The sequence below is a fragment of the Thalassophryne amazonica genome, chromosome 15, assembly GCF_902500255.1.
Source record: "Thalassophryne amazonica chromosome 15, fThaAma1.1, whole genome shotgun sequence".
NCBI classification, from domain to species: Eukaryota; Metazoa; Chordata; class Actinopteri; order Batrachoidiformes; family Batrachoididae; genus Thalassophryne; species Thalassophryne amazonica.
Window position 1 is genome coordinate 59,500,538 of NC_047117.1, and position 25,221 is coordinate 59,525,758.

The following is a 25,221-nucleotide window of genomic DNA, read 5'->3' on the forward strand; positions in this document are numbered from 1 at the left end:
AGTAACTTTAACCTGATTACTGATTTGGAAAGATTAACGTGTTAGATTACGTGTTACTGAAAAAAGTGGTCAGATGCTGGTAGGTAACGCGTTAGTGGCATCACTGATAACTGGGGATACAAAATGCAAAACATGCACTATGCACAATTTTTCCAATCACAGCCACAGAAGCCTATATCTTCTTCTGGGTTCTCTGGGTGTCTTTCCTCACTCATTTCCTTCTTTCCCAGTCACTTAGTTTTTGAGAACTGTTTACTCGACACAGATTTACCATAGAGTGTCATACTGTTTGTATTTCTTCATAATTGATGTAAATAAACTCTAAGATGTATTCAGTAACTTGGAAATGTTCATGTATCCATCCCCCGACTTGTCTGAAGAAATCTGGTAATAAAACTGATTATTTACAGGTATTATACCAAAGCGTTCCATTATTTATGCAACCCGTCATCTTGGCTTTTACATTTTTAATTAATTTATATCAAGTTGTAGAGATATGCTTTCATTTTGAGTTTAAGGAAGACAATTTAAAATACTGTAATTTTTTTGTATTTGTTGTATTCCAAATTAAAATGTGTGAAATACAAAGTGTTGTCATACTTTTGGAGGGCACTGTATGTATGTGCCATCAAACATTTGTCTTCATATGCAGAACACTGTGGTCCGTGTTATCAGGACGAGATGTGCACTAACATTCAGCCGTACAGTAGCAGCGTGCTATGTGCCTAGCACTCTCCTTTTCTTCCTTTTCTAGTTTAATTCATATCATGCACAAAACATGCTCATAATTAATAAGGTCATTTAATATATAGAGACAAAAGAGGTCACAAGGGCATAAGCCTGTGTTGTCATTGCTAACAGCAAACAGGAGTTCAGATATGAATATCTGTGACACATGTTACAGAAGTCTAAAACAAGTCTCAAACACCTTTCAACATCTACACGTTTCTTATATTGGGAAAATTTTAATGTGGAACTTTGGGGGAAGTTGCAGACATCTTTAAATGAGTTATCCAAAACTTTATAAAGGAAGAATAAAAAAACACACACAATATGACCTCTTTAAAAAAATTGCCTTATGTCTGAATATCAGTTGAAAATAAAACAGGGTATCAATTACAGAAGCAGGAATGGGTTCAAATTTTTCATCTTTACCCCTGAATGTGAAAATGAAAATGTCTTTTAAATGATACACAATTCACTAAATTGACTTTTTCCTTCCGAAATCAAAACAGTCGTACGTTCGACCATGTGTGAAATCAGACATGACATATTTTAAGTGGGAGCTGCAGAGATGTTTCAGTGCGCACGGATGATGGAATTTTACTGACTGCAAATGTGATCAAAGAGTTATGTTAATCTGCTTTGTAAAGTGGAACAGAGAGTAAATAGGTGGACAGTGCTTTGGGGGGGCGATGTATGTCCTAAAATCGTTTCTTTTCATCTCTTCTTTTCTTTGGTTTCACTTAAGCAGGAAGCAGGTGGACTTTGAGCACATTCTCAATTACAGCGAGTGTCCTTGGGGAGCAAGAGCCGCTTTTATTGGATTTAAATAAACATCATCCACAGCAGGCAAGCTACAAACCATGTAGCATACACACACCGAACACGATCAACTGACGCTAAAAGAAAAGACACACAATATGCATGAAACTCCTTGTTACGTGGTTTGGAAAATTATACAAATAAATAAATGATTTGCCAAACCAAATATATATCCTGAAAGTAACACACATGCAGGTTATGAGAACTGTTTTTTTTTTTCCGGAGGAAAAGAGGACAAAAGAAATAGAGAAGAAAACAAAACAATCAAAGAGGCAAACAGAAAAAAAAATCAATGAGAAAAGCAAAAATACAATAAATTTTTTATTGATTCATGACTGACCAATGTTAACAATAAATGACATAGAATCAATTTAATATTAATAAAGGAGACCTTGGCACAAATATCTCAGAACAACAATGTGAGCAGGGTCTTACCAATATGCATTCTGCCTCAATTTGTGCTAGGCATACAGTTTAAGATAATACACAGGCTCCACTGGTCCAAACTCAAATTAAGCAAGCTATTTCCTGATGTAGATCCTCTGTGTACTCATTGCAAACAAACATCAGCTTCACTGTTTCACATGTTTTGGGACTGCTGTTTTTTGACATCGTCAAAGGCTTTACACTACCCCATGGATTTGAATCCTCTAACAGCAATTCTTGGAATAATAGATCAAAAGGTAGTAAAAAAGGAATCAGAGTGCATGGTCATACTATTTACATGTCTGCTTGTGTAACGATTTATTTTACTTAATTGGAAGCGAACAGAGCTCCCCCCACTCATGTGAACTGGTTTAGAGATGTAATGATGCACTTGGAGCTAGAAAAAATGAGATATTCTTTACAAGGGCGTGATAAAAATTTAGGAGGGTATGTCTTCTTTTTATAATTTGAAGGACGGAACAGGATAGAATTAATTTATGGGACTAAGCTGATAGAAAATTCAAACTATTAGTTTTCAATTATTCCTTAATGGTTTGACTATGTGAAACATGTGGTTGTCAACTTTTTCTTATTCATGTATTTGTCCACCAGCTTAATTTATAGTTGGTTTTTGTTCTGTAGTTGTTAGTTTTTTAGTTGTTCTGTTTATTGTATATGTGTAATATATATATGTGAATATTTTGAGTTTAAGGTACAAAGTATAGATGGTGGGGTAAAGCTTTACCTATTCAAACATCTTCTGTTATATTTTTTGCTGGACTGTATAAAGAAAAATGTTCAATAAAGAGTCAATTCAATATTCCTGTATTTTCTGTCACTTTTTAAAAACTACTTTAAGAGGCCCTATGACTTATAGTCCCGTTTGACCTATATACACAAAAATCACAATTCTGTACATTTTCATGACAGTGTAAACAACAAACAACATTAAACTGCCTTTATTTGTTTGAAATAAATGAGAGAGAGAGGGGTGTAAACTTACTAATAGGTTTTATTTACTTTCAGCATGCGTTTAAAACTGAGTTGGGTTACACTTAAAGCATTCTTTACACAAGCAATCATGATGATGTCACGACTTTGAACTTCTCATATCTTCAGTGATCAATGGGCTTTAGACAGAAAAATGCAATTAGGAGTCACGCTTATTTCAAACAAATATGAAGCAACATTTTTACCAAACAACAAAATGTCCTGTCAAATTACACCATTAACTGACAAAATGGATGTCTGTTCATGTGCAGTGCTGCAGCAAAATGTAAACCGTAATGGACAAATGCCACTGAGAGCTGGGTTTGCAGTGGACTGAGGTTATTGTGGTGTCCACTGTCAGTCAGGACATTTTCCACACGCAAAAGAAACCCACACCTGAACCGGAATTTTCCCAAACATCAGAGTCTGCGTTGTGTTAATGGGCTCAAATTGTCTAATCCAAGTATGATAATCCATCATCAATTATTAATTATTAAATGACATATGGAATGTTCCCACACTACAGAGAAACAAATAAAATCCAGTCTTTCATCCGATCACAAAACAGAGTTGTCCCAAACACTTAGGATAATATATTAGCAGAGGCTACCTTCTTCTTCCCCTTCTAAAGATGAAGAAGAGAGAAGTAGTTGAAGAAGAAGAAGAAGAAGAAATTGAATAAAATGTTGAAGTAAAGAAGTTAAAGAAGTTGAAGACAAAGGATTTGAAGAAGATGAAGAAGAATTTGAAGAAGTTGAAGATGCTGAAGAAGAAGAGGTTTAAGAAGTTAAAGTTGAAGAAGTAGTTTAAGAAGAAGAAGAAATTGAATAAAATGTTGAAGAATTAAAGAAGTTAAAGAAGTTGAAGACAAAGGATTTGAAGAAGATGAAGAAGAAGAATTTGAAGAAGTTGAAGATGCTGAAGAAGAAGAGGTTGAAGAAGTTAAAGTTGAAGAAGTAGTTTAAGAAGGTGAGGAAAAAGAAGAAGTTGATGAAGAAGAAGTTGAAGAAAAACAGGTTTAAGAAGTTGAAGAAGTTTAAGAAGTTGAAGAAGAAGTTTTTGTTTTAGTGTTTTACGGTTTGCTTTTATTTACTGTTTTATTGTTTCTAATTGCATTTAAAAACAATGAAATAACTGCTCTTATTTATGTTGTTGCTTTTAACTGTATTATGTCTCTGTGTACAGCACTTTGTTTTCAACTACGGTTGTTTTAAAGTGCTATATAAATTTGACTTGAGTTGAGAAGATGATAAGAAAAACTGGTTTAAGAAGGTGAACTAAAACAGGTTTAAGAAGTTGAAGAAGAAGAAGAAAAAGAACAAGAAAGAGGAGGAAGCGGTGCTTTGGTCTTAACTGGAAGATCACATACTTGAATAAAAGACATAATATCATTTTTTAGTCTGTTTGAAATAATACTTATTTAGATTATGTGAACAGCAACAGTCCTGTACAAAACCTGAACATAAGAAAATAACTGGTGAATTTATTATCATTTACAAATGCACTACAAAGGAGTTTTCAAACGTTTAATTGCACTGCACATTTACCTCTCAAATAGTCATCTGTTTAGTGGCTGAAAGAAGCAGTTTACTCACATTTTGCATTTGTTACTCTAGCATTAAAAAGCTCGTAGCTTCTGATCGCTAAAGCAGTGTTTGTGTTGTAAATAAATAAATAAATAATCTGCAGAGTTTTCACACTAAATGCGCTGTACATTCACCTCACATATCTGTTCAGTGGCTGAAAGAAGCAGTTTACGCACATTTTGTGCCTGTTATAGTAACATTAATTAGCTTGTTATCTGTGTTCCTTAACAATGTGTGTGCCTTATATATAAATAATGCGACAATTAAATTAATTGTGCTTCTTCTTGCATGAAATGGTATATGCCACTGAACACCACTGCATGTGTATTGGTCACAGGCCGCGCACACATGAGCGCAGGTCTGTGCCCACTGAGTGTAGCATGCCAGTGGTTGCCACTAACATGCCACTCACACACCTTTTGTGTGAGTGGAGCTATAGTGTTGAGGTCACCAGTGACTGGAGAAGGCCAAGGAGATGCCTGGATGTCAGCCTGAGTGATTGCCATTCAAGACTCAAAAATATTACTTAGCATCAGTGCATGCTAACATATCTGACCTATAGAGTAGGAAGTCCAATAAGCCAGACATAATTAATCTCGTCATAACTGGTTGCAGAGATCTCAGAAATGCATTTTTGGGAGTGTAGTGATGTAATTTCATGATGTTTTATAGACATCATCATGACATCACTGATACCACGTAACGAACAAATGACAAATGATTAGGTGACCTCTCTTGCCCTCTTGGTTGTGTTTAATCATGTGGAGACATTTACACAAGGAATATTACTACGAAATTTGGAGAAAATCCGCTCACACATTTCATAGTTATTTTGTACTCAAAGTCACATAAATAACTTCAATATCATGCTGGGCCTTTAGCACACGGGGTAATAAAGTGAAAGAAAAAAGATGGATAATAGATTTGCTGGGGAAGGATGTGTCAGAGATCGATTTACCTTTTGCAACTGAATGCGACGTCCTGATTGTGCATGTGTGTCTGTATGTGTGTGCTGCAGATAATGCATGCAATGTGCAGGGTCTTGTACAGGAATATGCTGTGAAAATGTTACGTGACTGTGTGTGTGCGTGTGTGTGTTTGCTGGAACACTGAGCCTGCACTGACATTTACACGGCTCCATCAGCTCTGCGGTCCCAAAGTGCCGACACAAACGGTCCAGTTAACCATTACTGCTCAATGCCAACTTGAGTGACAACACAGACAAGAAGAAGAGACAAAGGAAGGTGCGCACACACATGTACGCGCACAAAGCCTGGGTTTTATTTCTGTGCTTCTGCATCATCTCGACCGAGCGAAACGGATGGTTGAGGATCTGCTCTCCTTTATAGTTCACCACTGGGAGAAGAAGGAGAAGGCAGGCATTTTTAACCTGTTTGCATAATGCTATATTTGATTTCTCTGGAGAGACCGTAAACATATGAAAGGAAAACTATTTCCTGGGTTTTCTGTGTGCTGAAATTCATCTGCATCTTTTATTTATTCTAAACATCAATCTCCCCACGTTATTATCTAACACTTGAAGGCCAGCGTGCAGCAGAAACAACATGTTACAAGCTGGCCAGGTCGTATCACTGGTAAATGGAATGTCAAATGAGCTGACTATTTGAAATAAATAAAGAATTCTGAAAATACTGATGTGTATATTTTGTTTTATTTTTGTAGCATATGTCCAGAGAAATTAAGTCATAAACATGGAGAAATGAGGCATGATTTTCATCGCCTCTCATAAACACTCAGAAACCTCAAGCTGTGAGGAATATGAATTTTGGTGACATCATCTCAGGTCACGCCCTTAAAATGACTGGGGGGAAATTTAATTTTTTACAGTGTGAAATCAATATGTTTTTGTGGACTTTGACAGTGAGCACATCCCAATTTTTAAAATGTGCATTTTGCAAGGCTGTATTCACATGACTATTGTTGCTTATTGCATGGACAGATTTTCCAAAGATAATATTTTGAGGAGGAAAGGAAGAGGTTTTTTTATGTAGTACGTCTTGTAAAACAGAAGAAGCGAAGCCCAGCACAGCTACAGCATACGAATGGTCTTCAAAACATGGTCTCAACAAGGCATGTTTCCACTCCCAAAAGTGTGGAATTGGCCACATTAAATCTTAAACCAAACTAAAATTAAATCTTAACCAAAATTAAAAATTATACATATGTATATAAAATTATACATATACCCATCATAACTGCTACAAAGTATACATTGATCCATGAATTTGAATTAAAAAAAAAAACATGCAAGCAGCAGAACACAATCTATCACAACACAACAGAATCAATAAACCTAATTTAACATGCTATAGCAAGTAATCACATAATTTTTATAAAGCCTTTTAAAACCACCCAAACTACCGAGTGATTTTATATTATCCGGGCAATTATTCCAAATATTTACACCTTTGACAGAAATAGAATGACTTTTTGCGGTAGTTCGAATCTTTGATTTCTGAAATAATACTGTTCCTCGTAAACTGTAACTGGAGTCCCTCATTCCAAACAGGTCCTAGACGTGTTGTGGTAGAAGTCTATTTTTCACTTTGAACATAATTTGTATTATGATGTAATCATTCAAGTCCCAAAATTTCAAAATATATAAACGGATAAACAAAGGATTAGTTGGCTCATGATAAGGTTTCTTTCTTACTAAGAATTCTTATAGCTTTCTTTTGAAGTAAAAATATGGGATTTGTGTTAGATTTGTAGGTGGTTCCACAAACTTCAACATAGGAGGTCATGTATGGAACAAGTAATGAGTGATATAAAGTAACTAATGAGTGTAGGTGGAGGAAGTCTTGTGCTTTATACATAAGCACAAGACTGACTGTGTATACTGGATTAAGTCATGAAGTGGACACAGGTGGACTGACCTTCAGGCAGTTAATAGTCAGCACCTGAGGTTATGTCACTTTTATGGCTAAAAACAGCTCTGTGTGCATTCTTCAGATGCTGTATAGCTAATTTTAGTTTTATCAGCTACATCAAGACTCTCACAAGTTAAAGAACTTTTTAAAAGATAGTGTTGATTGGAGTGCGATAACCCCTTTAAAGCCTTGTCCACACAAAAAGGAAATTTCCTGAAGAAGTACGTATCTCTCCCTTCACTCTTTCCCTTCATTTTGCACTTTCATATGAGTGCACAATCCAGTAATTTGGATTAGCCAAAAATACTGGATCAGACATTGGCAGAAATAAATAAAAATCAGATCCGAATCTTTTAGTGTCCACATGTGTAATGTAGTGGGCTCTGTATGTTTCCCATTGGGGGAGTTGAATATCTTTTATTAGGGATGGGTATTGATAAGATTTTATCGATATCGATGCCATTATCGATTCTGCTTATCAATCCGATTCTTTATCGATTCCCTTATCAATACCTCCTGTGAATTTTCTGTGTACTAAAAGTAGGCTTTACAGGTTTTCTATGTCAACAATATATATATATATATTTTCCTGTCTGCATATATAGTAATGGTAAATGCCACACTGACAGAACCTTTTATGAACATTAATACCCATATATACAATTTATTCTTGCAAGACAAAAGGTATGTAGTGCGTGAGTGAATGTGGTGTGTGTGTGTGTGTGAGACCCCCATCCGCCCTTCTCGATCAGCCTACAACATCCTACTCAAAACCAACCGACAACTTATATCAGGAAGGGCCGACCACCAAAACAACACAAAGACAGACAAGAACGAGAGACGAGTGGTGAAGACAATAACTGTGACGTGAGACACCGAGGAGACGGGGCCCCAACCATACAACATACCAGGACCAACAACCACACATGAACAAACAGTGACAGCAACAGTCTGTTGTCTAATTAGTGAGCATCCATACCCTAATCTAGAACACCATAGTGTTAATCCCCTTAAGAGCACCCAAAAACTGAATTGTGGTGACGGCCACAAACATGCAACCATCCACACACAGAGACCCAGATCACAGCTAAATATCTGATCACTACTGTGGCTGGTGTGTTGGGCCAAGACAAGAGTACAGAATGTCAACAATATTTTATGGAGTCTTAAAGTAAATAAATATGAAACTGGTCACTGGATCCTTGATCTCTGGGCATAAATAGAAATAAACAAAATCTGTAGTTTTTGTCAAAAGTCTTTGCTCGCACAGGGCACACTATGTCTTTCAGCTGCTGGTGTGCGCAAATAGATGTGGCAACAGGTGTACAAGGTAGCTATGATTTTACACGTTTTGCACGAGTCCTGCTTCATGTACACTTTATGCGCAAATCGGCCAAATTCGCACTATGCGTGAAGGGGCCCTAACTGACAATCACAAATCAGAAAGAGTTTGGACAACACGGAAAATGGGACAAAAGAAAAATAAATTGCAGTGATCCTTACATCTATTTTGACAACTCTGAAAGAATGATAGGCTTCTATAGATGTGAGTGGAGAAACTGAGAATGGTACAACAATTGCCTGATGCATTGCCATGCACAGAGTCATGTTAGAGTGGAGAGAAAACAGACTAGATCTAGGGTTGGGTTTCCCATGTAGCCTTCTTGCAAACTGCTGCTGAAATTTTGCATGTTCTTTTTAAGAAAATCCTCCTCTCTATACCACTTCATCATGAGTGTATGAGTGGTGATGTCTGACATTTAACCGTCTGTGTCCCTTGATAAAAACACTTCATCTACATTGTCCCATTCCACCCAGGTGGAAATGACAACTGCCCTTGATTTGGGAAGTATGGTGCAATGAACTGGTATCTCTTCCAAGGTGGGTAGCAGACTCTCATGTGGTGATAAGCACTGACACCAGTGGGGCTCAGGGCCTGTATAGGACTTAAGTCTTCCTTCTTGATCTATGGTGGCCATAATACACCGTCATATGAATAACATGCTATTGCAGGTGACTGGCAACAGTATGTGTACAAGAGATGTGAAGCCACTTATTTAAGGCACGTCTCACTGCGCTCTCTCCACAGCACTAGACAGCGCTTGATTTGACAGCAGGGTTTTGCTGGTCTAAGATGTAAATACTTTCAGGTTGCAGAAAATAAAAATGCATCAGTTCTGCGCTGTACACACATCTCAGGGGAGGCGATGGTCAAATGGTTAAAGCAGTGGGCTCGTCAAATTCCCTCCCGACCCAGAAATCACTCAGAGCCCTTGGGCAGGCCCTTAATCCCCAAGTTGCCTCTAGAGTGTAGTGAGCACCTTGCATGGCACCACCCTGTTTTGTGCTGTGTCATGCAAGGCCTTAAATAACAAACTGTTCATGATCCAAACCTGACACAACCAGCTGTAAAAAGATGGTTGCTGATGCTCTGGTGAGTATAAGGACAATTACCACCAAAACATTTGGAGACCATTTACTTGAATGCATACCAGAGATTCTTGTCTTTGGCTGCCAGAGTGATGCAAATGTGCATCACTCTGGCATGTGATTACTAATTAGCCAAATGAAGAGATGAAGAATTCTGTATTCCCAGGCATGATGACAGACGGTCATGTAGACAGCCAAATCCACGCTAATGTGAAGTAAAAACCAGCCCATAGTGTGACCTCAGCCATCTGGATATAAAAACATTTGCCAAAAGCCATAAAAACAACATTACCTCCACACAGAAGGGAGATAAAGTTGATTTCTTTACATCCATATTACTAAATAATATGAACATAAAGAAGAAGGAAGATCATTTTGAAAATAACTTTCATAATAAATAATCTAGATATTTGTGAAATGCTGCAAAAGTTACTTAATATTTAAAATGATTAGGTTATTATCTTGTACATGTTGTAATTACTTATCAACTGACTTGAATTTGATTTCACTTTTACTGCTGGAATTGTTAACTCAATTTGGAAATTTAAGACACTCAAACTGTGTGAGTTGACATAATACAGTATATCATTTGCAGTATTTTGTCACAGTTACTGTTTTGTTCAGATGACTGATTTGAATAAGAATTTGAATGAACAAAGAAAAAAACAAAACAAAACAATGAATGCTTCATGAGGCCTTATCTTGCCATCACTACCCATGAATGTGCTGGTGCATGGACTACCTTGGTCCTCATGATCTCCCTGATAGCAGTGTCAAACTCCAGGGAGTTGTTGTAATCCACAGTCATGACGTGAGGCCTGCCGATGTACCGCTCTGCGTATGGGTGCTGGGAGGACACCTATGCAAATCACATATGAACGTACATATGAACTCTATATGGCCACAAAAACAGTATAAATAAAGTACTTCAAGGAACTGTTTCAAAGTGCTTATGTGTACACATGATAAAATGTAAAATCAATTTCATTACACACTGCAGAAGGATTAAGAAGGATTTGTATAGTTTCATATCTCCTATCAAATAACACCGTGTGTTGTCTCTTCCTAAAGCATGTGCCAGTTTTATGAAAAAAAAAAACAAACAAGACAAAAACACCCCCCCCCCCCCCCCCAAAAAAAAAGTACTGGTAAATCTAGTTGCTTTCCAGCACATCATGATGAGTAATTAATCTAATGATCTTACCTCTCTAGAAGTTGGCTTCCCTCTGAAAAACTCGTGATTTAGTGAACTGTGCGGTGGCTGGAACTTGGGCTGCAAAAAGATGCAGCCATTGGCTATTGCTTCCAGAGGGGCGGGGCCTTCATAGGGAAATCCAAAACCAATGAAAAGCTAGAAAATGGAAAAAAGTGAACTGATTTTGTTGTGATGAAGATTCATTTTAATATATTTTTAATTAAAAAAATATAAAATGTGGATAATAATACAGTTATATGTAAAAGTTTGGGCACCCCTGATGATTTCCATGATTTTCCTTTATAAATCACTGGTTGTTTGGATCAGCAATTTCAGTTAAATATATCATATAGCAGACAGTGATATTTGAGAAGTGAAATGAAGTTTATAGGAGTTACAGAAAGTGTGTAATAATTCTTAAAAAAAAATAGGCAGGTGCATAAATTTGGGCACCCCAACAGAAAAAAAATACATCAATATTTAGTAGATCCTCCTTTTGCAGAAAGAACAGCCTCTAAACGCTTCCTATAGCTTCCAATATCTTCCAATGAGAGTCTGGATTCTGGTTGAAGGTATTCTGGACCATTCTTCTTCACAAAACATCCCAGGTTTGTTGGTTTCTGAGCATGGACAGCAGGCTTAAAATCACACCACAGATTTTCAATAATATTCAGTTCTGGGGACAAAGATGGCCATTCCAGAACATTGTACTTGTTCCTCTGCATGAATGCCTTAGTAGATTTTGAGCAGTGTTTAGGGTCATTGTCTTGCTGAAAGATCCAGCCCCAGCGCAACTTCAACTTTGTCACTGATTCATGAACATTGTTCTCAAGAATCTGCTGATATTGATTGGAATCCATGTGACCCTCAACTTTAACAAGATTCCCAGTACCTGCACTGGCCACACAGCATGATGGAACCACCTCCAAATTTTACTGTAGGTAGCAAGCGTTTTTCTTGGAATGCTGTGGTCTTTTTCTGCCATGCATACTGCCACTTGCTATGTCCAAATAACTCAATTTTAGTTTCATCAGTCCACAGCACCTTATTCCAAAATGAAGCTGGTTTGTCCAAATGTGCTTTAGCATACCTCAAGCGACTGTTTGTGGTGGAGTGTATGCATAAAAGGCTTCCTCTGCATTACTCTCTCATCCACCATCTCCTTGTGCAAAGTGTGCGGTACAGTTGAACGATGCACAGAGACACTATCTGCAGCAAGATCACCATGTAGGTCTTTGGAGCCAGTCTGTGTTGACTATGAATGTTCTCACCATCCGTCGCTTCAGCTTATCTGAGATTTTTCTTTGCCTCCCACTTCAGGCCTTAACTAGTACAGTGCCTGTGGTCTTCCATTTCCTCACTATGTTCGTCACAGTGGAAAATGACAGCTGAAATCTCTGAGATAGCTTTTTGTATCCTTCCACTAAACCATGATGTTGAACAATCTTTCTTTTCAGGTCATTTGAGAGTTGTTTAGAGGCTCCCATGTTGCCACTCATTAGAAGAGATGCAAAGAGTAGAAACATTTGAAAATGGCTACCTTACATACCCTTTCTCATGACTGGATTCACCTGTGTAAGGAGGTCAAGGGTCAATGAGCTTAACAAACCAATTTTGTGTTCCAATAATTAGTGCTAAATGTATTCAAATCAATAAAATGGCAAGGGTGCCAAACTTTATGCACCTGCATAATTTTGTTTAAATAATTATCGCACACTTTCTGTAAATACTAGAAACTTCATTTTACTTTACAAATATCAGTGCATTCATCTGCTATATGATATATTTAACAACCAATGATTCATAATGGAAAATCATGAAAATTATCAGGGGTGCCCAAACAACTGCATACAACTGTATAAATCTGTGGAACATTGTGGACAGGCTATAAACCCAGCAAAAACAGAACACAGCCTCCAGGATAAAACACAGCTTCTTTACAATACATTCTGACAATGTCCCTTCAGGGAGAATATTTAATTTTAAAGTCCTTCACTGCAATTTGAGCATAAAGACTGGTGGAAGATTTGGTTGATAGGTCGGTGGCCCTATCAATTTTTTGTCATTCTAACAAGCATGGATTCCTGTACGGAAATTGTCAAATGACAGTGGCCATGTGTTTGTGTGTGTGTGTGTGTATGGGGGGGGGGCAGCTGTACATAATAAGATATGTCATTTTACAATGTGTGCATGTCCGAATTTGCATATTTTTTATTTGAGCTTTTTTGTGTCCAAAATTCAATAATTGCAAAAAAACAAAACAAACAAACCCTATATCTTTTCTGTGCCAAAACAGGGATAACAACAATGCCAAATGCCACATTTTTTTCAAACTCATCACTCATTCATCTTCAACCGCTTTTCCGGGTTCGGGTCACAGGGCAACAGCTCCAGCAGGGGACTCCAGACTTCCCTTTCCCGTGCCACATTGACCACCTCTGACTGGGGGATCCCAAGGCGTTCCCAGGCCAGTGTGGAGATATAATCTCTCCACCTAGTCCTGGGTCTTCCCCGGGGTCTCCTCCCAGACGGACGTGCCTGGAAACACCTCCCTTGGGAGGCGCCCAGGAGGCATCCTTACAAGATGCCTGAACCACCTCAGCTGGCTCCTTTCAACGCGAAGGAGCAGCGACTCTACTCTGAGCTCCCCACAGATGACCGAACTTCTCACCCTATCTCTAAGAAAGACACCACCCACCTTCCTGAGGAAGCCCATTTCAGCCACTTGTGCTCGCAATCTAGTTCTTTCGGTTCCATAGTTCCTAGTTCCGTTAGGTTCCTAGTTCCATAGGTGAGAGTAGGAATGAAGATTGACCAGTAGATTGAGAGCTTCGCCTTTTGGGTCAGCTCCCTTTTTGTCACAACAGTACGGTAGAGCAAATGCAATACCGCTCCTGCTGCCTCGATTCTCCGGCCAATCTCATGCTCCATCATCCCCTCACTCATGAACAAGACCCCGAGGTACTTGAACTCCTTCACTTGGGGCAAGGCCGTATTCCCTACCCAGAGAAGGCAATCCATTGGCTTCATGCTGATAACCATGGCCTCAGATTTAGATGTGCTGATCTTCATCCCAGCCGCTTCATACTTGGCTACGAACCGATCCAGTGAGTGTTGGAGGTCACTGGCCAATGAAGCCAACAGGACCACATCATCTGCAAAAAGCAGTAATGAGACCCTGAGCCCACCAAATTGGAAACCCTCATCCCCCTGACTACGCCTCGATATCCTGTCCATGAATATCACAAACAAGATTGGTGACAAGGCGCAGCTCTGGCGGAGGCCAACCTCCACCAGAAACCTGTCCGACTTACTGCAGAGCACACAAACACAGCTCTCGCTTTGCGAGTACAGAGACTGGATGGCCCTGAGAAGGGGCCCCCTCATTCCATATTCCCTCAGCACCTCCCACACTATCTCCCGGGGTACCCAATCATACGCCTTCTCCAAGTCCACAAAACACATGTAGACTAGGTGGGCACACTCCAGGCACCCTCCAGGATCTTTGTAAGAGTAAAGAGCTGGTCAGTTGTTCCACGACCAGGACAAAACCTGCATTGTTCCTCTTCAATCCGAGGTTCGACTATCAGCCAAACCCTCCTTTCCAGCACCCTGGAGTAGACTTTTCCAGGGACACTGAGTAGTGTGATGCCCCTGTAGTTGGCACACACTCTCTGGTCCCCCTTTTTAAATATGGGGACCACCACCCCAGTTTGCCATTCCTTGGGCACTGTCCCAGACCTCAACGCATTGTTGAAGAGACATCTCATCCAAGACAAACCCTCCACACCCAGAACCTTCAGCATTTTTGAACAGATCTCATCAACCCCTGGGGCCTTGCCACTGCAGAGTTGTTTGACTACCTCAGTGACTTCCACCAGGAAAATTGATGAAAATCCTCCATCAGCTTCCAGCTCTGCCCCTACTACAGAGGGTGCTCCGGTCTGATGCAGGAGTTCCTCACAGTGTTCCTTCCAGTGCCGGATTACATCCTCAGTTGAGGTCAACAGAGTCCCATCCTTACTGTAGACAGCTTGGATGGTTCCCCATTTTCTCCTCCTGAGGTGCCTCACGGTCCACCAGAAGCACCTTGGTGCCAACCGAATGTCCTTCTTCATGGTTGATCCGAACTACTCCCACACCTGCTGCTTTGCCTCCTCCACAACAGAGGCTGCTGCCCTTCAGGCCTGTCAGTACCTTGCAACTGCCTCTGGAATCCTCTGAGATAGCATATACTGGAAGGACTCCTTCTTCAGCCGGACGGCTTCCCTGACCACCGGTGTCCACCACGGTATTCAAGGGTTGCTGCCCCTTGAGGCACCTAAGATCTTCAGGCCACAGCTCCCCAATGCAGCTTCAGGAATGGAAGCTTTGAACATTGCTCATTCTGGTTCAATGCCCCCAACCTCCACAGGGACGCTAGAGAAGCTCTGCTGGAGGTGTGAGTTGAAGATCTGTCAGACAGTAGGCTCCTCCAGACATTCCCAGTTCACCTGCACTATCCGTTTGGGCTTACCAGGTCTGTCCAAAGTCCTTCCCCACCCTCTGATCCATCTCACTACCAGATGGTGATCAGTTGACAGTTCTGCCCCCTCTCTTCACCCAAGTGTCCAGAACATGCGGCCTCAAATCAGATGATATGATCACAAAATCGATCATTGATCTTTGGCCTAGGGTGCTCTGGTACCATGTACACTTATGAGCATCCTTATGTTCGAACATGGTGTTTGTTATGGACAGTCCGTCACTAGCACAGAAGCCCAATAACAAACAACCATTCAGATTTAGACCAGGGAGGCCGTTCCTCCCAATCACACCTCTCCAGGTGTCTCTGTCATTGCCAACATGTGCGTTGAAGTCCCCCAGCAGAACAAACTTTTTCAAACTTTGTTCACTAATTCCAAATCTTTCAGCAGTTAGAGGTTATATATATTTCACATCACAATAGTTAATCCTGGAAGATGTCTTCTTGTGTTCCTGAAACAACCATTTAAAAAAAATGTACAACATGGAACAAACTATTTTGCCTGCATGTTAGCATTTTGCATGACTGTTAAAGTAAATGTCTCCTATATCGCATGTTCATGAGCAATAAACCATTACTTATGGGTATATCTTCAAATCAAAATGGCTCAAAAAATATTCATAGTTCATAAAGGATGAAATAAGTCTCCAAAATCAACTGCACAATCTTGAAACCAGCTAATCCAAGAGCTACTGCTTAAGCTAAACTTTTCTTTGCATGGAGAAATGTCTTTCTTGGAAAAACAGCCGCCTACAAACATTAAACACACTGAAATATATTTAGCAGATGTGTGTTCTGTACCTGGAAGTGTGCAGTTTGAGCTCCTCTGATCCTTTAAGACAGAAGTCAAGAAGCAGCAGAGGATTTTGACACCAGCAGCACTGATCTACTAGATGAAGCTCTCCTGCTGGTATCTGGAGACTCTTACCTTGGCCTTGCGCAGCAGTTGCTGCAGCTCATGCTGAGGGAGCAGGCCGTGGTTCTTTACAAAGGCCGGGACCTCAGGCGGTCTCTGGGTCTCGTAGTAAACTGTACCGTGGACCTCCATGTACCTGTGGAGAATCTGCAGGAAACCCTCCTTACCCTGCTCGGAGAGGAGGCGAGATGAGGAAACAGAGGAGATGAGATGATGAGTGTCAAAGAAGACGGTGTCAGAAAAGAACACTCGAAAGAATGCGATCAAAGAATTTGTGTCCAAACGTTGGCTTTGTTCTCTCTCTGAATGTGAGCCGTCACCACTGTTTATTCATCTAAACATTTCAGTACATCTGGAAGCAGCTCATTTAATATCCAGAGGTTGTGTGAGCATCATTGTGGATTTTGTGGCTTAACAATAAAACAAAACCAAAAAAACAACAACACTGACTTCAAATATGTGTACCTTTATCAGTTTCATTCTATTTCCAAGTGCAAAAATTTTGCAAACCTTAAATCAAAATTTGCGCTCTTGTATTTATTCACCTAACTAGTCACAGGCATATTTTGGGGATAACATGAAATAAACCAACCAGATTGGAACCGTTCACCCCCTTTAGGAGCCTATTTAAGAAGTGGAATGAAGTGAGATTTTACTGTCGGGTTAACAGATCTACTGTAACGTGTTGAAGTGCGCCAGCAGAGAGCAGTCACAAAATGTAAAAAAAAAGTAGTAAGAAGAAGTTTGTTTTTCCATTTAGTGTTTACTTTGATTTTGTGTAATGGTGTTAGTAATGTAAGGTGTTTTTGAACATTGCACCTTATAAATACCACAAAAACTGCACTCTCGACTTTAGGACTAAGTTTTTGGTGGTTTATAGTGCAGGGCATGGCTCTTCACAAAGGCCGGTTTCACCAACCAAATGGTCCTCCCTAAAAATCGGTCCGCCCTGCCTTTACTGCGCATGAGTCATTTCTGAGCGTCAACAGCAATTCATTGATTATCACCTCGTTTCTGGTTAAAACTTCACTCCAGTCATCATCTATCTCAGCGACAGATATCTGAAGCATTTGTACCACAATCATTTCCACATAAATTCAGCATTATTTCATAATTAAAGATGGGGACCAATTAGAGCACCACAGAAGCGCATCTGAGTCTGACATGCTGCTGCGCCTACGTCATTTCGGAGCATCAGTAGCAATTCACCGAATATTGTCTCATTTCTGCTTAAAACTGAATTTCGAATGATTTAAGAGGTTTTACTTTGCCATGTGATTGTTAACCCTCTGGGGTCCAAGGGCAATTTTTGGACAGTTCACTCACCTGGCATAAATGTTTTATTATTGCTGTTAACAGCTCTCCCTGCATCCTACAATCAAGTTTTATTTCTCTTTTTTTTCAGGACAACCTGTATTTTCAGAATATATATGCCATAGTAGTGTTTTATAAGTGTAATAAAGGTTTACAATCAAAATAGGCAAGGAAAAAATAAAGCGAAAAATAATTTTCCACACACATTTATTCAAAACACGCAGCAAACTATAATAAACAACTGTTTTGACACTTTATAAAGGTAATTTGAGGTCTTGTGTGAAAGACTGTACAACAAAAAGTTATCCATTAACATTCACATGCAAACTAGTGGAGCAAATCTCCACACACTTTGTTTGAGCACGTGAGATTGTCATCAGAGGCTCTCTGTCTGCTTCACTGATCGCTGTGCGTAATGGCGCAGGGCGCATGGAACCAATAGTATGTACTCATTGGAGCACCCAGAGGGCTATTCAAACGGGCCAACTAGTAACATATCACTTAAGAAAACAATCTTTGGCTTTTCACGTGAGGTAAATCTGCCCTATGATTGGATTTTGGAAAACCATGTGATGGTGAACCAATTCCGATTGGACACTCACATTGCGCACGTCATCACACAGCTTCTATGAGGAGTACAAAGATGGCTGGCTCGAAAGTCCGCGGAGTTAAATTTTCAGCAAAAAATAAAAAAGTATGTTTCTATCTCATATCATTAAAAAGTTATTTCTAATTTAGTAAAGCTTGGTCTTAGCTGTCGCATACGATGGCGTCGGCCCCAAAGGGTTAATAATCACATTATTCCCTTTGATTGCTTTGGGTGTAGAGAGTCAGACTCAGAGAGTCAGACACAGACGCATGCGCAGTGAAGGCAAGGCGGACCAATTTTTAGAGGGGACCATTCAGTCGGCGATACCGGGACAGCAGTGGGTCTCTGAGTCTCATAGTACACTGTATCGTAGACCTCCATGTACCTCTGGAGAATTTTCAGACTCTCTCGTCCTCACCTCCATGTCTTTACTTATCAACGGTTGTCTTGGTTCTCCCCGTGCGCTATCACTTCCTGTTGCATTCCTCCACATTTGTCTCTGTGTTTTTGTCCTCAATTACCAGGCATCCTTAAAATAAGTTCTTTCCTCAGCTCAAGGCCAGATCATCATTGGTTCCATCCTGTGTTCTCACTGTATTTTGAGTCTGTACCTGTGAGTAGAATTCTTAGTGAGATCAAGTTTGTGATTAGTTCCCATAGTTTTCGAATGAGTGTAACATTCAATATTTAGTTAATTCCTACTTCCAGTGTTCATTTCAGTGGTCCTACTTCCAGTGTGTAGAGAATTTTGACATTTGTGGTTTTTGTTTAATGTTTACTGATAGAGTTATCGATATTTTTGGACTGCCTATGTTTACTGGCTTTGATATTGATATAAGCATTGATAAGACTGTCTGCTTTACTCCTCTGAAGGACTGTTGTTGGGTTTTCGCTTTTGGTAGCAAACGGAGAATGGACTTTTTGAATTCTCTGCATAAACCATTATTGAGCTGGAAACTTTGTGTTTTGTTTTGGATTCCTGTGTTGCGGTTGACCCAAGCCTGTTCAGATCTACCTATAAACAGTTTCACTTCATGTATGTTGTCTGTCTACTGCAAGTGGGTCCCAGTCAAATTCCTAAACCTTGACAGATGCAGCGAATGCATGGGGCCATCACCACCTTTCAGACTTTGTGTTCAGTAAAATAAACGGTCAGAATTTTAGGCATTAACAGAGCTGAAAATGTACAAGACATTACTTTACTTGACTCCTGGATCCTCTTTTGTCTTCAGAACTGCCTTAATTCTTCATGGCATAGATTCAACAAGGTGTTGGAAACATTCCTCAGACATGTTGGTCCATATTGACATAATGGCATCACGCAGTGCCCATTCAACCAGTCTGCCCATTCTCCTCTGACATTAACAAGGCACATCATCGAGGCATTTTCGTCTATACAACAATTCTCTGTGCACCCTAGAGATGGTTGTGCATGAAAATTGCAGTAGATCAGCAGTTTCTGAAATACTCAGACAGGCATGTCACGTTCAGAATCACTTAAATCCCCTTTCTTCCCCATTCTGATGCTTGATTTGAACTTCAGCAAGTCATCTTCACCACATCTGTATGCCTAAATGCACTGAGTTGCTGCCATGTGATTGGCTGATTAGCTAACTGTGTTAACAAGCAATTGAACAAGTGTACCTAATAAAGGATCTGGTGAGTGTATACGTAAACATGGGTATCAGACCATCCAGAATTGAAAACAAAAAATGTAGCAGCTCTGAGGGACAGGAGTTGGACTACCAATCTGTAGGCCTGGGTTCAATTCCCGTTCACACTAATGATCTGTGTTCTTGGACAGTTTATCTGCATTGTCTCTTTTCAACCAGCTGCAAAATGGGTACCAAGCTTGGCAGGGGAATTAACCTGTAATGGACTGGTGTCCCATCGAGGGAGAATCTCATCCTGCATCTGATTAAATTCCAAATATACCATATTTTTTGCCTACAATTTATTGACCTAAATATTCAGTCACAAATGTCTTAAAAACCACATCATCATCACATGGAATATCATACTACTTGAAGTGATCTTGCCTGAAAATAGACTAAACATAGTAGAAGTGCTGATCCCAGACAGTAGTGTGGACATACTACTGCGCTACACTCCTACCGAAGTAGAGAGGTTCCTGTGTGAGGTCTGTGTATATATATAGATTTAATAGTCTCATAGTGACACTCTCACTGTAAAAGAAACTGATACGTTCCCTTAAAAGTGATCTTTAATGTAGGAGCTTAGCAAAATAGGCTGTGTGGTGTTTATACTCGGGCTATACAGACAAATTCAGCAAAGAAAAAAACATAATTACCATTTGGGGGTTTATGTGTATGGAAGAAGCTCAAGAGAACTACACTGAGGCAACATTTCTGCTAACTGTCAGGTCCATATGGACTTGGACAGTGACAATATGTGTAATTTTGCAGCACACCACCACAATGGAGTTGAAATAAAACAATCAAGATGTCATTCACCTTTAATTCAAGGGGTTTACCAAAAACATCCTATGAGCACTTTTGGAATCATGCATGCGCGTGTGTGTGTGTGTGTGTGTCATGTCCTTTTATTCTTCCTGAGAATCCAGAGGCATTCCAAAGCCAAATTGAAAATATAATCCCTCTTGCGTATTCTGTATCTTTCCGTCGGTTTCCTCCCAGTTGGACGTACCTGGAAGACCTCCCTGGGGAGACAACCAGGGGGTATCCTCACCAGATACTCAAATGATCTCAGATGGCTCCTATCGGTGTGAAGAACCGTCAGCTGTACTCCAATCCCTCCCCGATATATAACTTGTCGTCCTGTCCCTAAGTGTAAGCCCAGATACCTGACATTTCCACAGCTTGTATTCATGACCTTGTTCTTTTGGTCATTAACCAAAGTTCATGAACATAGGTGAGGACAGGAGTGTAAATCCACTGGTAAATCAAGAGTCCCACATTCTGGCTAAGCTTTTTTCTTCACCACAATGTGAACAAAATCCAGAGATACTCAGATCGTATGGGCTTTTGTCCATATCAACTGCCTATAGAACAGCACACCAGATCCTTTACTCTTTTCTTGCAGGTGGTGAACCCACAGGGAGGTAACACCATGTTGTTTTGTCAGGCTGAGCCTGATCGAACCCCATGGCTGTAGACCTGCGAGTTCCTACCCCTAGGTTTGGCTCCAAGAGGAAGCTCTGGTTTCTCAAATTCAGATAAGGTGACTGTCTCCTTACTTGTCTCCTTCATAAAGGATCTCCTTGAATCAGTGTTTGCCTGTCTCCTCACTTGGGACTAATTTGTCAATGGTAGCCCCACCAGGAACTAATGCTCCGGACAACAGAACTCCCAGGATCACTGGACCACACAAACCCTTCCACCACGATAAGGTGCCAATCCAGGGAAGAGGTGTGTGTGTGTGTGTCTGTATTCTATTAGTTCCACTCCATCATGAAACTATACAATTCCTAATAAAACAGAAAAATTGCACTTTGCACAATTTCTCCATTCACAGTTACAGAGGGCTTTAACTCCTTCAGACTTCTCTGGGTGTCTTGGGGGCTTTCTTCACCAGTCTCCTTCTTGCATGGTCAGTTATTGAGAACTGCCTACTCCACACAGATATACAATATAGTAAATGAGACCAAGTGACCTGCATGTCTCTGGGTCATCGGCCTTTGAGACAGAGACACCTGGGAAGATCTGATGGAATCATGAGGTCACTGGAGGGACCATATATACAAACAAACAGAACGTAATTCCTGAATGGTTAATATGTAGTCATTTTGAATTAAATCTAAAAGTCTACACTCAGAGCATATGTTGACTGTTTCATTTCAACTCCACTGTGGTGCTGTACAGAGGAAAAAAATGTGTCACTGTCCAAAGACCTGATTTTATTATTTTCCTTAAAAAAAATTAGGATTATGTGCATGAGAAACAACACAGAGACACGGGATGCAATTTTAAATTCAAGGTCAAACATGATGACTGAAAAACCAAAATAAAACAGTGCAGAATAACAACTACAGGTAAATCATGCAAATGGAGCGTAACCCTAGGCATTGTGTATCGACTGACCAGCTGTTAAGCTGCTTTCTGCGCCCCTGTGCTTCGGTATGCCCCCTCTGACTGCAGCTGTAATTGGAGGCTGTAGCAATCGATACCTTCCTTTGTGAGGATTTTCCCAACCAATTAGCAGATTAACTCAAGCGCTAAGTGCAGCAAACATCATGAATTAAAAGAGGGTTAAAAAAAACCCCAAAAAGACAGAGCAGTGGAAGAGTGCAAACTCTATAATGTGGACTTGGTCCAGTAGCTGTGCTTTCCACATGCACGTGCGCGCGTGTGTGTAATAGATGTGTCTTCTCAGCATGCACGAGATTAGCCATGTTAATACATGTGTATGTTCTGCTGCGCTGCTTTCAGTCCCTCACCTCATTTTTTAAAACATGAATTGCTAATAGTGTGACGGACTGCACCATATTGAGTGCAGCTTGCACTGAACACTGAGGGAGGATGATATGCAGTATCCAGTCAATATCACAAGTATATATATATATATATATATATATATATATATATATATATATATATATATATATGATCTTAATTTAAAGAGGCATGCAAATAAGGTACAACACTGAAGTAATAATGCATCAGAGCCATACGAGACCACAGTCGGTGACAGAAACACCGAGCAGCAAATTAAGACATTTAAAGACAATGAAACGCTGCCGATTGCCTCATATTTGTAGATGCTTACAAAACAAGCACCTGTGACTTTGGTGGCCACCAGACCAAGGCTTTGGAAATGAAAGAAAAAGTCACAAACAAGCTCATTTTGAACTACATGTAACTTTAACCATACCTGCTCCTAATTTTAATCATGCATATGAAGACAGGATTATTCCGTGCAAAAAGCCCAGACATATCCAATGGGAGACCATAGTGCTAGTTTTAAATTAAGTATAATAATAATAATAATAATAATAATAACCACATGTAATTAAATAATAATAAAAATTAATAACCATAGAAATAACACAACAGCAACTACAACAACAATAAAATACTACAGCAACCACAATGATGATTGTGATAATTATAAAAATATACAACAGCAACAAGCACAATAGGGCATCATGTGGCTTAGTCGTTAGTTAGCACTGTTGCCTCACAGCAAGACGATCATGGAATCGCTTCCCGCCTGGTCCTTTCTGTGTGGAGTTTGCATGTTCTCCTTGTGTTTGCGTGGGCTCCATCCAGGTACTCTGGCTTCCTCCCATTTCCGAAGACATGTAGGTTAGGTGGATTGGTGACTGTATGTGTTTGTGTGTGTGAATGTGTTTGTTAGTCTATTTGTGGCCCTGTGACAGACCGGCATCCTGTCCAGGGTATACCCCACCTCATACCCTAGGACTGCTGGGATAGGCTCCAGCCTCCTCGTAACTCTTGATTGGAGAAAGCAGGTATAGAAATTGAATGAGTGAACAACCACAATAATATGCATAATTAGACATAAGGTTAAATATATCCCAGCATGCCTTGGTCCGGCCACTACACCCTGTTATTGAGGTGGGTGCCATCAATGATACATCACCTAGTTTTACCGAATTTGATATTATTTCGCTGCACGTGCTGATGAAATAGCTTCTACTAAAAGCACAACCTGTCTGTTCAACCCCATACCAACAAAACTGTTCAAGGAACTGTGGCCCACTCTTGGGCCTACTGTGTTGGAACTAAATCTGTCACTAACCATGGAATCTGCTCCCAAATCTGCAGTGACTAAACCATTACTTAAGAAATCAAATTTTGACCCTAGTGTATTAAAAAATTATAGGCCGAGATCAAACTTATCATTTTGTTTTAACATTCTGGAAAAAAATGTTTTCACAGCAGCTCCTGGACCACCTCACTGAGAATAATCTCTTTGTGTCATGTCTAAATGCAGTCTGCATTGAGAATACATCACTCCACAGAGACAACTCTCACAAAAGTGGTAAATGATCTTCTGCTTGCAGTGGATTCAGAAACCACTACAGTTTTGGTACTGTTGAGAAGAAGAAGAAGAAGCGGATCATATTTAATGTGGATAGCCAACAAAAGTGCGAAGCTTGTTTCCAGAAGGGCCCATGGCACATATCTCTCACTCCTCCCCAGCACTGTTGTTGAGAGGCCAGTTGGGAGCAGGGCTGCAATCAGGAAGTGAACCCGGATCGCTGGCATCCCAGTCCAATGTGCAAACCATTACGCCGCTACCTCCCTAAGATGTTAGATCTTAGTGCTGCGTTTGATACGGCGGATCATCGTATTTTATTTGATAGGCTGGAAAACTATTTTGGGATTACTGGGAATGTCCTTGTATGATTGACATCTTACCTAACCAGTAGTTCTCACTGTGTCCTGCACAACAACACTACCTCTAACCTAGGAGACATGAAATATGGGGTTCCACAGGAGTCCGTCTTAGGCCCCCTACTTTTCTCTCTTTATATAGCACCCCTTGGGCACATATTGCAGCGTTATGGGATTATTTTTCATTGCTATGCTGATGATGCTCAGTTGGAAATGCTGATAAGTGCTGGTAATCTCCTACACACAAAATCCTTAGAGGATTGCCTTGCATCAGTGAAAAGCTGGATGTCCAGCAATTTCTTACTTTTAAACTCGGACAAGACTGAAATTATGGTTCTTGGTCCAGTGAGATATCAGCATCAATTTGACCAGCTAATGTTTAACGTAGGCTTGTGTGTCATACATTACACTGACAAAATGAGGAACCTTAGGTGAATTTTGATCCAATGCTGTCCTTTGACTTACACATTAGA

The 25,221-nt window shown here is 40.0% G+C and overlaps 1 protein-coding gene across 2 annotated transcripts in view; it reads right to left on the reverse strand.

The window, feature by feature from the left end:
• The window catches only part of LOC117525718 (alpha-1,6-mannosylglycoprotein 6-beta-N-acetylglucosaminyltransferase B-like), a 473,200-nt gene that overhangs the window by 15,385 nt on the left and 432,594 nt on the right, over window positions 1–25,221 (reverse strand). For both annotated transcript variants that reach the window (XM_034187646.1, XM_034187647.1), the window contains exons 12-15: window positions 23,223–23,225; window positions 16,517–16,675; window positions 11,073–11,219; window positions 10,611–10,727 (exon numbers count right to left, since the gene is read on the reverse strand). In XM_034187646.1, coding sequence (XP_034043537.1) covers window positions 10,611–10,727; window positions 11,073–11,219; window positions 16,517–16,675; window positions 23,223–23,225 — 426 coding nt within the window. The remainder of the gene's footprint in view (window positions 1–10,610; window positions 10,728–11,072; window positions 11,220–16,516; window positions 16,676–23,222; window positions 23,226–25,221) is intronic.